This window comes from Polypterus senegalus, chromosome 2 (assembly GCF_016835505.1).
Source record: "Polypterus senegalus isolate Bchr_013 chromosome 2, ASM1683550v1, whole genome shotgun sequence".
Lineage (NCBI taxonomy): Eukaryota > Metazoa > Chordata > Cladistia > Polypteriformes > Polypteridae > Polypterus > Polypterus senegalus.
Window position 1 is genome coordinate 269821057 of NC_053155.1, and position 19334 is coordinate 269840390.

General features: G+C 37.0%; 1 protein-coding gene across 1 annotated transcript in view; it reads right to left on the minus strand.

Moving 5' to 3' along the window:
* The window catches only part of sh3kbp1 (SH3-domain kinase binding protein 1), a 338963-nt gene that overhangs the window by 253614 nt on the left and 66015 nt on the right, over nt 1-19334 (minus strand). Inside the window, 2 exon segments of the mRNA XM_039745542.1 lie at nt 6670-6694; nt 13314-13475. Of these exon segments, the coding sequence (XP_039601476.1) occupies nt 6670-6694; nt 13314-13475 (187 nt within the window).

Sequence of the window (19334 nt, forward strand, 5' to 3'; positions counted from 1 at the left end):
TGGACTGATGACGGTACAGGAGATACTGTAATTATACTACACAGGAGCACTATAAGAGTGAAATGCTTAAACCCTTCACCTATGGTTCTGCATGTGAGTTGATGGCTGCCGCTGAATTGTTCAGTTGTCGTTTTCAAGTGTACCGAAATGGCCAAATATTTTACACCTTTGGAGAACCGCCAATGCCTCTTAAACATCTTAGATTCACAGGTGACGATTTGAGTAGTGGATGTTTATGAATGTTTAAACTCTCAAAAGCTGGATGTGAAGTTATCGATGAAACCGGTTGTATGCTTACAACGCTCGACAGATGCCGAATGTCACTTCAACAGTCCTGCAAATACTAACATAATTGAAACAAACCATGAAACTCAAACCGATTATGACAGCAGCAATCCAAGCTGGGAGATTTGAGGGAAGATTGCTTGTCACATGGCCAACTGTACGTTGCATGCTCAAGAGTAAGCTCAGCGCACAGCTTGGTCATATTACAACCGGAGGGCCAAACTGACAACGTGGTATACAAAGAGATCCTTAACAAATAATTATTGGTATATCTTCCCTCAGTTTAAAAAGGTTTACTCTTCTTCTTAATAAAAAGTTTAAGGCAGTATTTTGCTAATATTTTATATATATATATATATATATATATATATATATATATATATATATATATATATATATATATATATATATATATATATATACATATATATATATATATATATACACACACACACACACACACACACAGAGTAACAGAGGTTGGTAGTAACGAGTTACATTTACTCTGTTATATTTACTTGAGTAACTTTTTAAAAAATTGTACTTCTAAGAGTAGTTTTACTGCACCCTACTTTTTTTCTTTTACTTGAGTACATTTGTGAAGAAGAAACGCTACTCTTACTCCACTACATTGGGCAACACTCAAATATTTACTTTTTTCCCCATTAGATAAAGTCTGACAGACAATTTTCAATCTGCTCTGTGTAGCGAATGCTGTCAAGTTGCGCACACGCCTTCCATTGCGTCTCCAGCTCTGACGCGAAGTTTTGGATGTTCCCCAAATCAAGGTGCTGCAGCTTTGGGGACAGATGTTGCATTTTTCGTTTGAAAGCATTAACTGAGCTAATCATATTGACCATGGTTTTCCCTTTTCCTTGCAGCTGTAAATTAAGTTCATTCAACATGTTGGTCAGATTGGAAAAAAATGCCAAGTCTAGCGGCCATTGATCATTATTAAGATACTTGTATTCTGCATGTTTAATGACAAGGAGAAACTCCTTTTTCTCCGGCCAGGGGTTTTGAAATCTCAGCAGGAATTTCTCCCTAGCCATCTGCTTCAACGAAGGCATCTTTTATCATCTCTCCATCTTGGAAGGACTTCTTATGCTTAATGATCAAGTGACTCACCTGGAACGATGCTTCGGTGTGTCTGCCTTTGCTTTTGAATTCAGCCGAGTAAAAATGACGGCTGTCCGATTAACTGCGATTTTAGTTCCCACTCCTTTCTCTTTCTCAGATCGGTTTTCGAAAGAAAGTCAGTTTTGCAGTTTTTATGAACAGTTCAAAAGTGCCTTTCCACATTTTCCTTAATTGGAATAGCAATGATAGATTGACAGATCAGACAAACGCACTTCGATTGTGACATTGTGAAAGAAAAAATTCCTCTTCTAATTCCACATCCAGCCCATAACCAACTTTTTTTTTTTAAATCCCTTCTTTAGTCGATATAAATTGGAAGGCTAACTAGATCACTTAGATAGCCGGAGTTTTGCAGTAGCTTATGTGTTTGATCGTGTGTGCGGGATGACCAGTGTGTCAGAAGAAAAGAGATCTCAGATTGGCCGCCCTGTATGTCAATCAAGTGGCAAATGCCATAGCGAGGATATATGATAGACTAACATTTAAAAAAAATTGTTTTTTGAATGCAACGACGTTTTGGGCACCCCTGCGTTAAAGGTATATCACAGACTCCAGATACAATTCAACCACAAAAATGCCATTTCTGGCAGACCTTATTAATGTTATTAAATAAGGGCAAAGTTCAACATTACATCACACCCTGGCTAATTCAGGCAACCTTGCTTTCTATGAATTGTCCCACTAGGAGATACCACTTTGAAGGGTACTTGCATATTCTGTTTGTTCCAAAGCAAGTGAAGGAAGCATTTTTATCAAACCATACAATGATAAAAATGCACTTCAAATTTTGGCTACTGTTGCTGGGATTAGTACATAAAAGCTTAGTTCAATAGTGAGAAAGCGCCTTGGCATTGTGTGGTCTATCTTCAAATTCAACCATGCAAAAATGATTACAGCCTAAGAAATGCATGCCATATAAAATATTAATTGAACAATTTCCTAAACATATTACATTACTTACAATATTTAGATAATATCTGTGAATCTGACACATCATTATCTGTAAGAATAAATGAATGCATTCATGTTTGCTAAAGTAACACAACAAAAATCATAGAACGTATCACACAAAAGCACAATCTTTTTTTTTTTAAGTATTCAAAGAATGGATAAACTGTTTCAAAACAATCAAAGATAAGGAGAATTTAATAAATGAGTCAAAAATAACGCAGGAGAGAAAGTTTGTCACAGTGGAAAAAGGCAACACATTAAAAATCACAGATGTATATCAGCATTTTAAATGCAAAGCAGGTTACAGGTCACAAGCTGGAAGCTTTGAAAGAAACGGTCACCGTAGGAGAAGCAAAATCCAAACTACTGCAGTTTCTTAACTCATTTTTTGCAACAAGATGAGAAAACTGTTCTTTGTGATACAACTGTCACAACTCTCATCCAAACATTAAAATGAAATGCACAAAGGCAGCTTTCAATTAGAATCCAAAATGAGATACACTTTAAGGGTTAAGGAGCTCTGCTGCTAATAGTCCATTTTAATGAACACTGGCGAGTCTCCTTTTAGATTTCATTACAAGAATTCTTCACTGTGTAACCCTCCACAACCTTCCCCATATTCTTTTAACCAGCTCTTTGTGAAAATCTTACCATCTGAAAAGCTGGCTTTTAACAATATTAATCAATTTACTAAAACTATTTTTGGAAGGCCTTGAGAAAACCAAAGTGAATTTTCTACTCAAGGTGCAAACCAACAATTTTTCACACAGATTGCTCACATGAAAAGGCACGTTTAATTAAACTCATAGAAAATTCAAAGAGAATGTGCCCGAAAATACACTAGTACAAAGAACATGTGTTAATCGGCCTTAAGAGTAATTAGATTACAAATACATAGTTAATAATGTTTAGATTCAAATTTTTCAGAGAGTTTTACGTTGTCATTGCTTTTTCTGGCAAGCATGACCATCATTTGCTGAAAATGCTTGGTCAAATTTTCAATTCAATTATTCTAAAATATTTTAACAAAAATTTGTGAAAGGCTACCAAAAACATAATTTGGTTTGATTTCTCACAACTATGAATCCATCAAACTAATAAATTCAAAAATGTGAGAAAGGCTGTATCAAATATAAGTGAAAAGAAAGAACTCTTTTTAAATTTGTGGCAATATCAGACTTGTATGAACTGTTGCACTAATACAAAAAAAAACCAATCACTGGCTTAGACAACCACTTTGGCCATTAAACCCTCACCTCATCTGCTACATTTTCTTCAGTCTTGGGCAACTTCATTGGCAACATAAAATCATTCATCCATCATTTCCAACTATGCACCACCCCAATTTAACCACATACACTCCTATATGCATTCCTGTGCACCTCTTCCTCCACAAGAACAAACCGTATCAACACATTCTTCCTCAAGACATAACCACCAAGTCAATCCCTTTTTGGTCTTTGTTTCTTTGCTTCAACTTGTCCTTTCATCAGCCACATCTTTAACCAATTACAACAGAACTCTCTACACAAAATGTGTGGTTATTACAATAAAGCCAGAAGGGTACATTTAGAACAGTGGTGTCAAACTCAACAAATAGTTCATTAATATTTGTTACTTATGGCTCCTAATGACCATTAGTGTTCTCAAAAAACCCACTAACATGCATTTCATACATAGATTGTAGCCATATATAAATTTACACAGAGCATCTATATATATAATTCACTAAGGGCACCCAAGACAGTGAGCACAAGCAAGACAGAGAGTCACGCCCGTCAACTCTAACTAAGAGCAAGCAAGACAGAGAGTGCACGCAAGACAACTCACAGAGCCCCGCCCACCAACTCTAAGACCATGGGATACGCACAACAGAGCCTCGCCCGCCATCTCTAATCCTACTTCCGCGTCCACCATTGCTCTCGATCAAACAGCAATAATTAGCAAACAAGCAGAAATAACTGGCAGTAACAGTGCAAAATTCACAATTGGTATGCCAGTTTGAAAAGATAAGTTTTGAGGGTAGTTTTGAAATGTGTTATTGAATCGAGCTGATGTATATGAGAGAAAAGAGAATTTCCGAGTTGAGGAGCACTATGAGAGATGCGCGAGCTCCCATAGCACAAAGTGTGTGGTACAGAAAGTACAGCTGCAGATGAAAAACAGAGTGAGCGAGACGAGTGTCAGTCTGTAGTGAGGTTGTGGAGAGCTTTAAATGTTAAGAGCGGTATTTAGTATTGTATTCTGTAGTTAACAGGAAGCCAGTGAAGTTGAGAGAGAATAGGTGTAGTATGTTCAGTGTATTTAGAACAGCAGATTATTATCCTGGCAGCAGAATTTTGAATAAATTGTAAGCGATGGATACGTTTTTGTGGGATAACAGATAGAATACCATTACAGTAATCTATACGTGAGGTAACTCGGGCATTAACCAATACTTTAGTACTGTGTTGCGTAAGAACAGGACGAAGTCTAGAAATGTTTTGGAGACGGAAGAAAGCAGTTCAAGAAATGTTGCTTATACGGGAGGAATTATTTAATAATAATAATTAATTATTATTATTATTAAATATTGCCATTATTAGTGTACTAGCAAAATACCCACGCTTCGCAGCAGAGAAGTAGCATGTTAAAGAAGTTATGAAAAAGAAAAGGAAACATTTTAAAAATAACGTAACATGATTGTCAATGTAATTTTTTTGTCACTGTTATGAGTGTTTCTGTCATCAAGGATTTGATTATCATTATTTCTTTCAATCACGTTCGTATTTAGAGGATGTGTTGTGTTCAAGTTATATTCTGTGTTTGTCAACCGTTGTAAAGGTATCAGATTCACGAGTACCGATTTGGGTAGTGAACACTTCGATGAATGAAACCTAAGATGTTTAACAGGCATTCATGGTATTAAGTTGTGGATTTGCTTGCGAAGACATACGTGTCTATGAACTTAATTTAACCTTTCCCAGTCCTGCAAAGTACATGCATCGAAGCTTCTCAGCTGTGCTTGTGCTATCTCGTGCGATCTCGCGATGTCCATGGCTTTATTTAATGTTAGCTCAGACCCGGCACTTAAAAGTTTCTCTCACACTTTTGCTGAGTTTGTGTCAAACACTATTCTATCCATGACCATCTCATCTTTGTTTGCATAAATAAGCACAGTCCTTCGCCAGCAATTTGAACTCCGCTACAAAGTGCTGAAAAGTCTCGTTTATACCCTGCGTCCTCTCATTAAACTTGTATCTCGCGAATATAGTATTTGTCTTAGGCATGACAAACACCAGCAGCAACGTGTCTATGAACCGAATTTAAAGTTAAGCTTTACACCCTGCTTTCCTATTCGTTTGCATAAGCACAGTCCTTCACCAGCAATTTTAACTCCGTTACAGCAATTGTAACTCTGTTACAAAGTGATCAAAAGTCTAATTTATACCCTGCGTCCTCTCATTAAACTTGTATCTCGCGAAAATCATATTCGTCGTAGGCATGACAAATGCCAGCGGCAGCCTGTCTATGAACTTAATTTAAACTTTAGGTTTACACCGTGCTTTGTTTCTGCAGTAGCTGCACTTATGAATATGGTTGTATGTGTCACTCGCTTCATATTCTTTTGCTACCTTCTGAATTGTGTAATGCGTTTTTTGAACAAGTTTCATTCATCGAAGTAAAAGCACAGCCCTTCACCCGCGAATATTTACCTTATATGGGCAGGCACTCAATTACGTGGGAGGTGTGATGATACGGGACGCAACTCTGCCTCACACGACGACCGAGCTGCAGGCTATGGCCGTAAATATGGATGAAAGTAGGTTCCAGTTATGACCATTACACGTAGAATTTCGAAATGAAACCTGCCCAACTTTTGTAAGTAAGCTGTAAGGAATGAGCCTTCCAAATTTCAGCCTTCTACCTACACGGGAAGTTGGAGAATTAGTGATGAGTGAGTGAGTGAGAGTCAGTCAGTCAGTGCTTTTCGTTTTATTAGTATAGATAAATGGATATACATAATTTAATGTAAACAATTCGCCAAAATCTGTTGTATGTAAACGATACTGTTTAAAACGTTATTGTTTTTTCATCAGAAGACCTGGTTTCCAAGTCTACCTGTATTAGTTTAAATGGCACTTTTACCACTCGCAATAGAGCGGATGCGCTGACTTATCGTGTCGACTGGGCAACACCGTGAATGCAGCATCTATCTAAATATGTCTATGTTTTCCGCAGCCTGCTAAAGGAAGGTACTCTCTTGACCATTGGCATTGGTTTCGCTCCTTGCTATTTTCATTATACTGCGACGGTGGTTTCTTAAGCCTTTGTTATACTGAATTCCTTTCTCACCATTTTCCATTCCTATTCCTACACCGCCATATGCTACGGCAGGCTTCGCTAGTTAGGATATATTTCCAGTGTCAGCGCATGTTTGTCTGTGAAGCACTGTAGTTTCTAACCTGTAGTTAGAATGTGAATGGGCTGCTTTTAATAAGCCAACAAGAAAATGTCAAAAGAAGGTGACAAGCCACACTACAATAAAAAAAACTTTGTGTTTTAGCATCATGCCAAAAGTAGGCCAGTCTCATAAGGGAGATGGCAGCTTGACTTCACATACTTCACTGTCACCATTGCCTTCACTTTTTTAAATATTTACAGAGGTCAGGGCTGGCCACCCTTCTGCTGCAATTGTGTTTCATTATTCTTTTGTCTTTTCTGGTGACATTTTTAGAACATCAGTACAATCAAGACAAGAACAGAACATTCAGCCCAACAAAGCTTGACAGTCTATCCACTTACAGTAGGGGAAATAATTATTTGATCCGCTGCTAAATTTGTAAGTTTGCTCACTTACAAAGAAATGAACAGTCTCTAATTTTTATGGTAGTTTCACTTTAATAGAGAGACACAGAATATCAACCAAAAATCCAGAAAAAACACATTACAAAAAAGTTATAAATTGATTTGCATGTCATTGAGTGAATAAGTATTTGATCCCCTACAACACAGCCAGAATTCTACCTCCCACAGATTGGCTATGTGCCCATGTGGGACACAGATTACAATAATCAGTCAATCAATTACAGATACTCCTGATCTCAACTTGTTATGTGTATAAAGCACACCTGTCCACAGAATCAATTTCTTCCATTCCAAACCTCTCCATGTCCATGGACAAGACTAAAGAGGTGTTAAAGGATGTCAGAGGCAAGATTGTACACCTGCACAAGGCTTTGGCAGTATGTTTTAGGTCATTGTCATGGTGGAAGACCCATCCATGACCCATTTTCAGTGTTCTGGCTGAGGAAATGAGGTTCTCATCCAAGATTTTACGGTACATGGCACCGTCCATTGGCCTCTCAATGCAGTGAAGTAGTCTGCATTAAAATGAAACTACCATAAAAATTAGAGACTGTTCATTTCTTTGTAAGTGAGTAAACTTACAAATTTACAAAGGGATCAAATAATTACTTCTCCACTGTAATTCCCCTCAAATAACATTAAGTCTAGTTTTTAAAATACTACTGTCTACCACACTACTTGGTAAATTAATCCATGTGTCTATGGTTCTCTGTGTGAAGAGAGCTTCCTAATGTTTGTGGAAAATTTACCCTTAACAACTTTCCAACTGTGACCCCATGTTCTTGATGAACTCATTTTAAAGTATCAGTCTTGATCCACAGTATTAATCCCCTTCATAATTTAAACACTTCAATAATTTTTTCTCTTAATCTCAGTTTGCTAGAAGAGGCTCAGCTCATTTAATCTTTCCTCATAACTCTTCCCCTGTAGCCCTCAGATCAGTCTAGTCACTCTTGTCTGTGCTTTTTCTACCATTGAAATATCCTTTGTGTAGCCTGTAGACCACACAGTACTTACTGATTTCATGTTACTTGATTGGCCAATTCAGATACCAATTCTGATTTTTTTACCCCCATTTATCCCTTTAAAAAACTTTTTGCACTAAACTCTTGCATAACTAGACACATAGAGGCCTTATTTCCTGTATTGAAGTGTATTTTTATAATTAAACTACAGACCACAGGTATTAACTAGTGATGAGCGAAATCCACAGTGTTCACTTTCCCTAGAATTCACAGAAATGTTCTCAAATATAACCAAACTCTGCAAAATGGGGAAGGACTAATTGAACTAAATTTGACTGGATTATAATGGTGCAATAATCTTTAAAGTGTCCCTGAGGGCTAGGGAAATGTCTGCCAACTATACTGAACCAAAAAGTTGACCTAAAGTGTGCGACAGCAATGCTAACCATAGCACAACCGTGCCTCTTTGAGTTCAAAGAAGAACACAGTCAGAGATGCACAATCATATATTTTGTCAAAATAAAGCAGAAATGTCAAAATTGTTGTCAAAAGTCAGAAAAAATATGTAGGTCTTTCAAAGGCAGAAAATTCGAAGTGGTGTATGAAAGAAGGTGCGTTCTGGTTTGTTCTGTTTTTTGAAGTCTCACTGAAGGCTTTCCAAACTGTCTGTTCTAATGCTTTACACTTTTTCTTCTATCTAAAAGAAAGAAACATTGGGCAAATAGTAATGAATCTTTCATTATTATTATTGTTTTATAGAGTCTCTTGTGTTTGGGGGCTGGGAGGGGTGTCAGCCTCTTTCAAGGTTTGTTTTTTTGTCTCCACATGGCTAATTATGCATACATAGGGCACATGCCTCCTTCTCTTATACTGATGTGGAACCCGAAGACCGACCTGCACATTTGGTGACAAGCATAGATAACTCATTATTTATGCTGTATATGTTTCATAAAAATAAAATATTGAGAACATGCACTTATCTGTTCTACAACTAAGTCCCACAGTCTGTAATGTAAACGATCAGCACTATATATACCCAGGGGGCAGTCCCATCCAACATTAGCTGTTAACTAACAGTTCTCCTAAACTGGCTGAATTATCAGTAAATAATTCAATGAACAATGGTGAACGTGAATGCAGCTAATTCGCTGCAAATAATGTTTTGCCAAAATTCACTGATCAAAACTAGTGTTAACTGTTCATTTTTATTATCAACATGAAAATCTGTAGGCGTATTGCCCAGTGACCATAAAAGCACTAAAGTAAATAAAATTTCCTTAAAAGACATACTAATAAAATATGTATAAAAATATTTATCCATAACACATTGCATTGCATCAGTAAATAAAATGCTTCTCATATTTACAAGCTGTCATATTGTTTAATTTTTCTGTACTGTACCTATCTAAAACAAGGCTTATTAATAAAAAGTACTCTTCATCATTTCACTAACAAAAAAAAATATTGATATTGGCAATTAGACACTACTTAAATGTAAATATACATGCACTTAAAGGTTTTAGCCATTTTAAGTCATTAAGTTCACTACAGCTTTTTGCTGTTAAAATATACATTTACTATATTTATACAGGTGTGTTTTTTTCTTTAGTGTATCAGCTAGACAATCATAATTCTTCAGGAATAATTATAAAATATGGATTACCCTGTTAATTATGTAGTACTTGTTTCTTACTAAAACATATGCTGTATGACACACAGCAACAAATACAAAACTCAGTACAAATCTAGTACAAAAATCTATTGTTTACTAAGCAGCAACTTCAAATGCGTCTTTATCTTTTCTTTTTGCAATTAAAAGTGTAAGCTGCTGCATTTTAAACAAGCCCGCTGTCAAAACTCAAGCAGTGTCCATTTTAATTTAAAGGACAAAATAAAAAGGTCTGAATGCATTAAAGTAGCTTTTTTTAACATTCTTTTTTTTCCAGCTTATTACTCCACCTTCTGTAACGTAAAGGCTAATATTACAGTCATCTCCTGCTTACTGATTAAACAAGCCTCCACTCACTGCTGCTTGTTTACATTGCACTGACTGAAGGAAATTTGCTGCAAAAAAAAAAAAAGATGCCTGCTGGCTCAACTACCATAGTATATTGCATAAAGGAGCACTACAACTAAATTACTGTAAAGCTTAGAAAAGCGGGGGCTCAAAAGATCACTTTTTGTGATTGTTCTTTTTACCGATCACTGATCAAGTCTCTCTTTTAGTGAAAATTGGCCAATCGATCTGAGCATTCCCTGTTGCAAAATCTCAACAAAGGTCAACAGCACTTCTACTTGCCTCCATATCTGTTTACACACATATTAAGGCTCAAAACAATACACAGGCATATAAGTCCATGCCCACCCCTGAGGAACAGGCGGTCCGTCTGGACCCTGCTGATGTAAGGAGGAAGCGTTCCAGAGTCAATTCATGGAAAGCTGCAGGACCAGGCAACTTTCCAAACCAAAAAAAAATTATATATATTATGCTATATATTTTATATATATGTTTATAAGTTGTTTATCAAGAAGACACAAGACTAACATACTTAAAAGGTTTATAAGTAAAAGATATTTTCCTGTTAAACTAAAAAGAATACTGTTAGCTAACCAGCAATTTCAAATTTGTGCTATACAATCTAACATTCTGTTAGCCTTCTTAACGGTTTCTGAACACTGTCTGACTCCTAAATCCTTCTCATAAGGTGTACTTTTGATTTTCAGACCTCCCATTGTGTATTCAAACCTAACATTTTTACTTCTTGTGCATAATACTTTACACATTTACTTACAATAACTTATATCTGCCACAAATCTGTCCAAGCCTGTATGTCCCTCTATAATCATTCAACAAATTCTAGATTATCTGCCAATCCACCTAGCTTGGTATCTTTCTTAAAATTTAACCAGCTTGTTATTTACATTCCTATTCCTTGATTATTGCTTGTGGATAGAAAATATATCTGCCTTTGTATTTACAATTGTGTCAAATGCAATCACTATCTGTTTCTGACAAACGCAACTGTAGGTTGTGTAATCTGTCAACAAGGTATTTACACCCATTATTTTTTAATGTGCTTAAGTTCAAGATGATAATGCGTGATTATCAATGCAGGTATAAATGCATGTAGTTTACTTTAGCTACAAATTCTTGCCTGTGTTGGGACTGGTGCTCTCACCTGACTTTACATGCCAACCTAATTTTTTAACTCAATGCTGATTTCAGTCCTGTGGCTACTGGTAGCTTTTCTAACACACTGCAATGTCCAAGGAAAGAAATATTGATAAAGAGGAAAGACAGTTTCAACAGAGATACAAAACAACAATAAGAGAAGAGAAGAGAGATGGCTTTCTGCAAACATCTCTCTGGTCACCACCCCATGTGGAGCCAAAGTGATTAGAGAAAATCTGCCTTTAATTTCAAAAACAAATCTCCAACAGGGAGAAATAAAGTTCTATCTATCTTAAATATTCCCCATTTTTCGTCATAAGTAATGGGCAAACTTCTCCATATATCAAAATCATGAAATCATTTACCAGCCTTAAAAATAACTCTGCTCAATTACCCCGCTTAAATAATTGCTTTCTACAAATAATCAGTATCGATAATAAAGCCTGTGGTAATTAAATAAAACAGTTAATATTGGAATTATGGAATAAAATATAATAAACAATATGGTGGAAGCTTGAGGAGATTTCTATGATACTCAAGAAAGATAATTTGGGAAATATACCAAGGAAAACCCATGTTTTGAGAAAATTCATAATTCCTTAAAAAACAATATGGCTAATTAAGTATAAACACCAATATGGTAGCTGCAATGAGACATCAAGTAACTAATGCCAAGTTTACACTACCACAATCTTATTGCTTGAATTGAAATTGGTGAAGAAATTTGATTCAACATACGGGCAGTTTATATTTCACTGTATGCTCTGGGCATTTAAATATACATTCAGCTTATGCATGCTTAGTATGATAATGGAAACAGATATGGCCCCTCTTTTTTTTTTTGAGGCGCTTCAGTATTCAACATTCTAGAAGAAAAACTAATTTTTCAAATATGTTGAGTTAGACTAGAAGGGTTAGCATTATACGCATCAGTGTTTTGTGTAGCGATTTCCTCTACATCCATTGGGATTAATAAAGTATCTATCTATCTATCTAAAAAGAAATATGAATACACAACAAAGTCAAGTGGTGAGACTGCATTGTTAACTGCTTTGACAAAATCCAATGGCTGGAGAACTTTTAAAGGAGACAAATAACAAATAACTGTGCAGTCATTACTCCCTGCACCTCTCTCTTCTTTTAATGTGTTGCATGTTGCACACAGATGATGTAATTATGGCACATGTTTGAGCGAAAATCCCATCTGACCACCGAAACTCAGACTGGCTATAAACAATAAGTATTGAAACAGAATTCAGTAAAACATACAAAGAATGCCTGTATCCAATTAAAAAAAAAAATCTGAATCAGGAAGTGCAAATGCATCTTAACTTAGCAGCTATGAAATACAAAACACACATCTTTTATTAAAGATCCATGTTTTTTAATCCAAACCAATGTTTGCTGCAGAGTCTCAACATAATGAAGAATTTTTTAAACTACAAATGTCTGCTCGCTAAACTGCCAAAGCAGCATTTGCAGCCTGTTTGTACACTTTGCATAGCAAGCTAACAGCAGTGACATAAAACATGACTTCACATGAGAAAGTACTTGTCCAACAGCAAGCACAGCTTGCAAAATTTGCATTGCATATCAACTTTCTTCTCTTTGCTGCACTGTAAAAGTAACACCAGCAAGTCTGCAGACCTGAAAGAAGTCATGTTTACCACGATTTCCTGCTCTAGAAAATGATGCTGATCCACATATGCCAGCATGACTTGTTTTTCAAATTTTCAAATAATAAGTCATTATTACACATCTAGTAAAATATAGAAGGTTAAACTCATTTAAATCTAAGAGAACAGGAGACAGAAGTAATGATCTTTGAGACAATCTTTTGATGTATTCAGAGTTGACAAATTTAAAGGTTACAAAATTGAACATAAAACAAGTGCAAATAATGACATCATAGTAAAATTGAACCTGCATACTGCAAAAATCTCTCCATTCACTTACCTTGACAAAGTTATCTGGAAAAACACCTCTCCTGCCATTGATCTCTCCTTCCCACCATCCACCATCATCCTTCCTAATGTTTTTGATAATATCACCTACACTAATTGTCAGCTCGTCATCATGCTGAGCTTTGTAGTCAAACTCCACAATCGCTTCCACTGCAAGAGACAAAAAAGGAAGAAATTGGAAAATATACTACATAAAAATGTACAGCAATACTGTGTCTACAAAAATGATTTACCTCCTTGGAAATTTCCAAATTTTATTGTTACAATATTGAGTTACTGTGGATTTAAGGGCAGAGTGGAGGCTCTGAGGGCAAGGATCTGCGCTGCCATCTGGAAGGTTGCCTGTTTAAATTCTGTTACTGCCAGAGGATATCCTACTCTGTTGGGCCCTTGAGCAAGGCCCTTAACCTGAAAATTGCTCCAGGGGTGCAGTATAATGGCAGACACTGTCCTCTTATCCTCAAAGTTAATGCAAAAATACAGTTTCCCCTCAGGGATTAATACAGCATACCAAAAAATGTAATTTGCCTTTTTTGGCACTGGTTATCACAAAAACACTCATTAATATCAAATTAAAAACAGATCTCTACAAAGTGATTACAATTATAAAACACAAAATAACTGATGATATTAAGTATTCACCCCCTTTAATATGACACAAATACATCATCACTGGTGCAGCCAATAGGTTTTAAAAACTCCACAATAAATAGAATAGCTAAATAGAGAATACCTGTCTGTAGTCAAGAGATTTCAATTGATTGCAGCAGAAATAAACTTTATCTGGAAGGCCCGACTTGTGATGGGTCAGTTGGCTGGCCTAAACAACACGAAGACAAAAAGAACACTCCAAGCAACTCAGTCAACAGTTGACTGAAAAGCACAAGTCCGGGTTGGCAACAAGAAAATCTCAAAAATCACTGAACATCTAGTTAATTCAATCAGTAACACATGAAAGGAGTTTTGCAAAGCTGTAAATCTGCCTTGAGCACGACATCCAATGAAACTGAGTGATTATGCAAGACAACTAGTGAGGAAGGCCAGTAAGAAACCTTTTGAGAACTCTGAAGGACCTACAAGCTACAGCGACTACACTAAGTAATGCCTTAAAAACAATGTTAATGTACAGGAGTGGCCTATTCAAGTACAGATATCAGTCCAATTGAGAATTTGTGTTGGATTTAAAAATGGCTGTTTACTCACAATCCTCCTCATGTAACCTGACAGAGCTTGAGAAGTTTCATAAAGATGAAGAGGTAAAATGACAGCAAGAGAAAGACCTATGCACACAGACTCAAGGCAATCATGGCTGCCAAATGAGCATCTGCTAAAATAGATAGATAGATACTTACTAGAAGGGGATGAATGCTTATGCCAGCAATTTATTTTGTGTTTTACATTTGTAATTTTTTTTACACCACTTTGCAAAGATCTGCTTTCACATTGACCTTAAAAAGTTTTTTTCCCTATACACTGTTGACCAGTGTTAAAAAACAAAGCCAAATAAAATCCACTTTGTTTAAATATTGTATAATAATAAAATATGAAAACTACCAAAAAGTGAATACTTTTTAAAGAAACTCTCTCCTGACTTGAAGTAAAAAGTAATATTTTATTAAAGTGGGAAAACACCTAAAATACACTGTATATTGTATTCATTGGTTTGGGCCAGCATTGTGGCACTAGCACTGCTGACTCGCATTAAAGAGACCAGGGTTCACATCCCCAGTCCTCCCTACCTGGTTTTTGCATGTACCACCCATGTGTGCGTGGGTTTTCCCCCAGGTGCGTCAGTTTCCCCCCAAGTATTTAGTATTTAAGGTATTTAGTAGTCTACTTTTATTTTGCATCATGAATCCCCTATATAAAATACAGAGCATGAAGCATAAGACAAGATTTCTCTGTCATTTACTTGTTTTCCAGGAAGTACATGTCTTGGTGCTCTGACAGAAGTCCCACTTTCCTTTACACTGACTACATTGTTAAATGCTAATCATACCATGGGAAATCTCTTTACTAGACACACATCTCCTTCCCATGTAACAACATCTCTTACACAGTCATGGCACCTGTATGTAAATCAACTTAAAGTACAAGGTAGATAACAACAGACTTTACACAATCATAAAGACGGCGAGATTTGATTTTTCCAATAAATAAATTCCATAATGTGCTAAAATATATACTGCTCAAAAGAATTAAAGGAACACTTTTTAATCAGAGTATAGCATAAAGTCAATGAAACTTATGGGATATTAATCTGGTCAGTTAAGTAGCAGAGGGGGTTGTTAATAAGTTTCAGCTGCTGTGGTGTTAATGAAATTAACAACAGATGCACTAGAGGGGCAACAATGAGATGACCCCCAAAACAGGAATGGTTTAACAGGTGGAGGCCACTGACATTTTTCCCTCCTCATCTTTTCTGACTGGTTCTTCACTAGTTTTGCATTTGGCTACAGTCAGTGTCACTACTGGTAGCATGAGGCGATACCTGGACCCTACAGAGGTTGCACAGGTAGTCCAACTTCTCCAGGATGGCACATCAATACGTGTCATTGCCAGAAGGTTTGCTGTGTCTCCCTGCACAGTCTCAAGGGCATGGAGGAGATTCTAGGAGACAAGCAGTTACTCTAGGAGAGCTGGAGAGGGCCATAGAAGGTCCATAACCCATCAGCAGGACCAGTATCTGCTCCTTTGGGCAAGGAGGAACAGGATGAGCACTGCCAGAGCCCTACAAAATGACCTCCAGCAGGCCACTGGTGTGAATGTCTCTGACCAAACAACCAGAAAGACTTCATGAGGGTGACCTAAGGGCCCCATGTCCTCTAATGGGCCCTGAGCTCACTGCCCAGCAGCATGCAGCTCGATTGGCGCCATAGAATACCAGAATTGGCAGATGCACCACTGGTGCCCTGTGCTTTTTACAGATGAGAGCAGGTTCACCCTGAGCACGTGACAGAAGTGAAAGGGTCTGGAGAAGCCATGGAGAACATTATACTGCCTGTAACATCATTCAGCATGAGCAGTTTGGTGGTGGGTTAATGATTGTCTGGGGAGGCATATCCATGGAGGGTCACACAGACCGCTACAGGCTTGACAAAGGCACCTTGGCTGCCATTAGGCATCAGGATGAAATCCTTGGACCCATTGTCAGACCCTATGCTGGTACAGTGGCTCCTGGTGCACGACAATTCCTGGCCTCATGTGGTGAGAGTATGCAGGCAGTTCCTGGAGGATGAAGGAATTGATACCATTGACTGGCCAACACACTTTCCTGACCTAAATCCAATAGAACACCTCTGGGACATTATGTTTTGGTCCATCCAATGCCACCAGGTTGCACCTCAGACTGTGCAGGAGCTCAGTGATGCCCTGGTCCAGATCTGGGAGGAGATCCCCCACAACACCATCTGTCATCTCATTAGAAGCATGCACCGATGTTGTCAGGCATGTATACAAGAACACAGGGGCCATACAAAGTGCTGCGTACAATTTTGAGTTGCTGCAATTAAATTTTGGCAAAATGGACTAGCCTGCCACATAATTTTTTCACTCTGATTTTTGGGGCGTCTTTGAATTCAGGGCTCTGTAGGTTGATCATTTTCATTTCCATCAAATGATGTGGCATCCTTTCGTTCCTAACACATTACCCAGTCTATATCAGTATAGATATCCAGGAGGATTTCTTTTTCCCATTGAGATCTGATGTGTTTTCAAAGTGTTCCTTTAATTTTTTTGAGCAGTTTATTTTGCTTATATTGCTGTACACAGGTTAGAAACAAACATCTGTACAGATTTAAGTACAACATTGAAAGAAAACAAATTTTAAAATGTACAGTACTGTTAGGAAAATGCATGGAATGAGTTCTGTAAGACATAGCAGCATTACCATTATAATACGGAATTGAATCAACAATTAATTCATTTTTGCATACATAGATGGATAGAGAAATTGTACTTTAGTTATCCTAAGGGTGAAATTTAGAATCAGGCATCAGTTATACAAGTATGGATTTAAGCCTAAAATCTTACATGGATTGGTTTTGGTCAAAATGACCAATTAGTAAATTTAGCCAAAAAAAAGAAAATTAGCAAGATCACTTGGTTATGTATCATGTCAGTCATATTTAGTTCAGAAAAGTCAAATGTCAGACCTCTCAAAGACGACAAAAATGACATTTCAGAACTTTGCTAGGAGTGCATGTGAACTTCTGCAAGACAAACCATAGAGTGCTTGCTCAACTTCTCATCCTCCCCGGAAAAATAGAAGCTATGAAAGACAGAGTTAAATGACATGCAAAGTACAGCAGATGATAAAAACCTCTAACACTTTATGTATTGACATGTCCAGTTGTGAATGTACTTGTTGCAATTCACAGCACAGAATGATTGCCATTATGCTATCCTCCCTTCCTAAACAAAACGGATTCATATGGAATAATCCTGGCCCACAGCATCAAAGGCAACTCAAGGCTCCACTTTTTCCAAGCAGCACTACTAAACATGAAGGAAGACTTCAGCTTCCTTAAGCAAATAAAACAAGACACGTACATCAGTCAGTGCCTAAGCTGCACTCCTGTTTTCAAATATGTCAGTTTCAAATTTATGTTGCTAAATCTGTTTGTACAGTAAGAATGTCAGGACAGGAAAGTATTAAATGTAATGCTTAAATACTGAAAACGTGAATAAAATTCTGCTTCCTTATTCAATAGACTAAAAAACTGATAAGGGGCTACTGCTGTTGTCTTTTCTGGTAAGCATTGCTATAACAATGCCAGTTGCATGGAAATTGATCTGGTGAAGCTCATATTAATAAAACCATCAAAGCCTAAAAGGACAAGTGGGATTATAATTTATAATTTGCAAAGATAATTTTTGTTCACCTTAATAATAACTTGGATTAATCTTGTATATGAGACACTTTGAGGTAAAAAGTCATCTTTCTGTTAATCTTTAAAATAACAGCATAGCTAGTCAGTTTGTAGAAGATAGTGCCATTATGTTGATACGAAACTGTAAGCCACTGTATGAAGGAGTACATGGTGCAAGATCTTTGTGAAGTAATACATTTTTTTTCACTTTCCTCATAATTTTAGTTGCTGAAACAGCAGATAAACCACATCAGAAAATATGTTGACTTTTCACTGAAGACTCTGATAACAGTTTAAAATGGAAATATGTGCAATGCCATGAACCAGAGATAAGTACACAGATGGCATTCCCTCAAGCAGCATGGCACAAGTTAGACAGAAATATTGTGTCTCCTGGATCAAGAGTCTATTTGAGTGGGCCAAAATACGCAAGATGGTTGTACAATACAGGACGTGGTCAGTGACACATCAAGTAAGGTTAAAACAATTTCCATAGAATTTAAAGTGGTAATTTCATTGTCCCACTATCCAAATCACTGAAAACCTTGCAACCTTACAGTCTGGCTTTGGAGTCAGCTGTAATGCTGTTCCTCCTCCTGCAATCAGCAGCAGTTTATTCCATTGCAGCATATCACCTTGTATTTCAACTTCTGGCAAATGGGTTGCTTGGCTGTTTTCATACTTCCACTGGTTATGTCTAACCTCTAAAGCTACCAGTTGCAGAACAAGAAGAGAGGTTTATCTTCTAAGAAACCTTTCAAGCCTAGCTAATGCTTGGCCAGGGTCAAACTCAAAATGCTCAGTTTACAGTCTCTATAACAGTGTCACTAAGAATATTTTACATTTAAAAAATGAGGACTGTAGGCTACAAACCAATGAGCATAAGCTACCAACCTACCAGTGACAGCTTGCTGATCCTTTTCACAGAAAATCAGTAAGAAGAACCCCTGAACCTGATAGTATATTTTTACATGCAGGAAGAAACTGAAAATTCAGAGGAACAAAACATGCTCAAGAATGAAGCCTTCCTGAAAAAAGTCGTCTATCTTTATTGCATATTATGAAGGCACTGTACAAGTAAAAGACAAAAACATAACTACTTATGCAAATATTGCTCTCATTGTCAATAGTCAACATT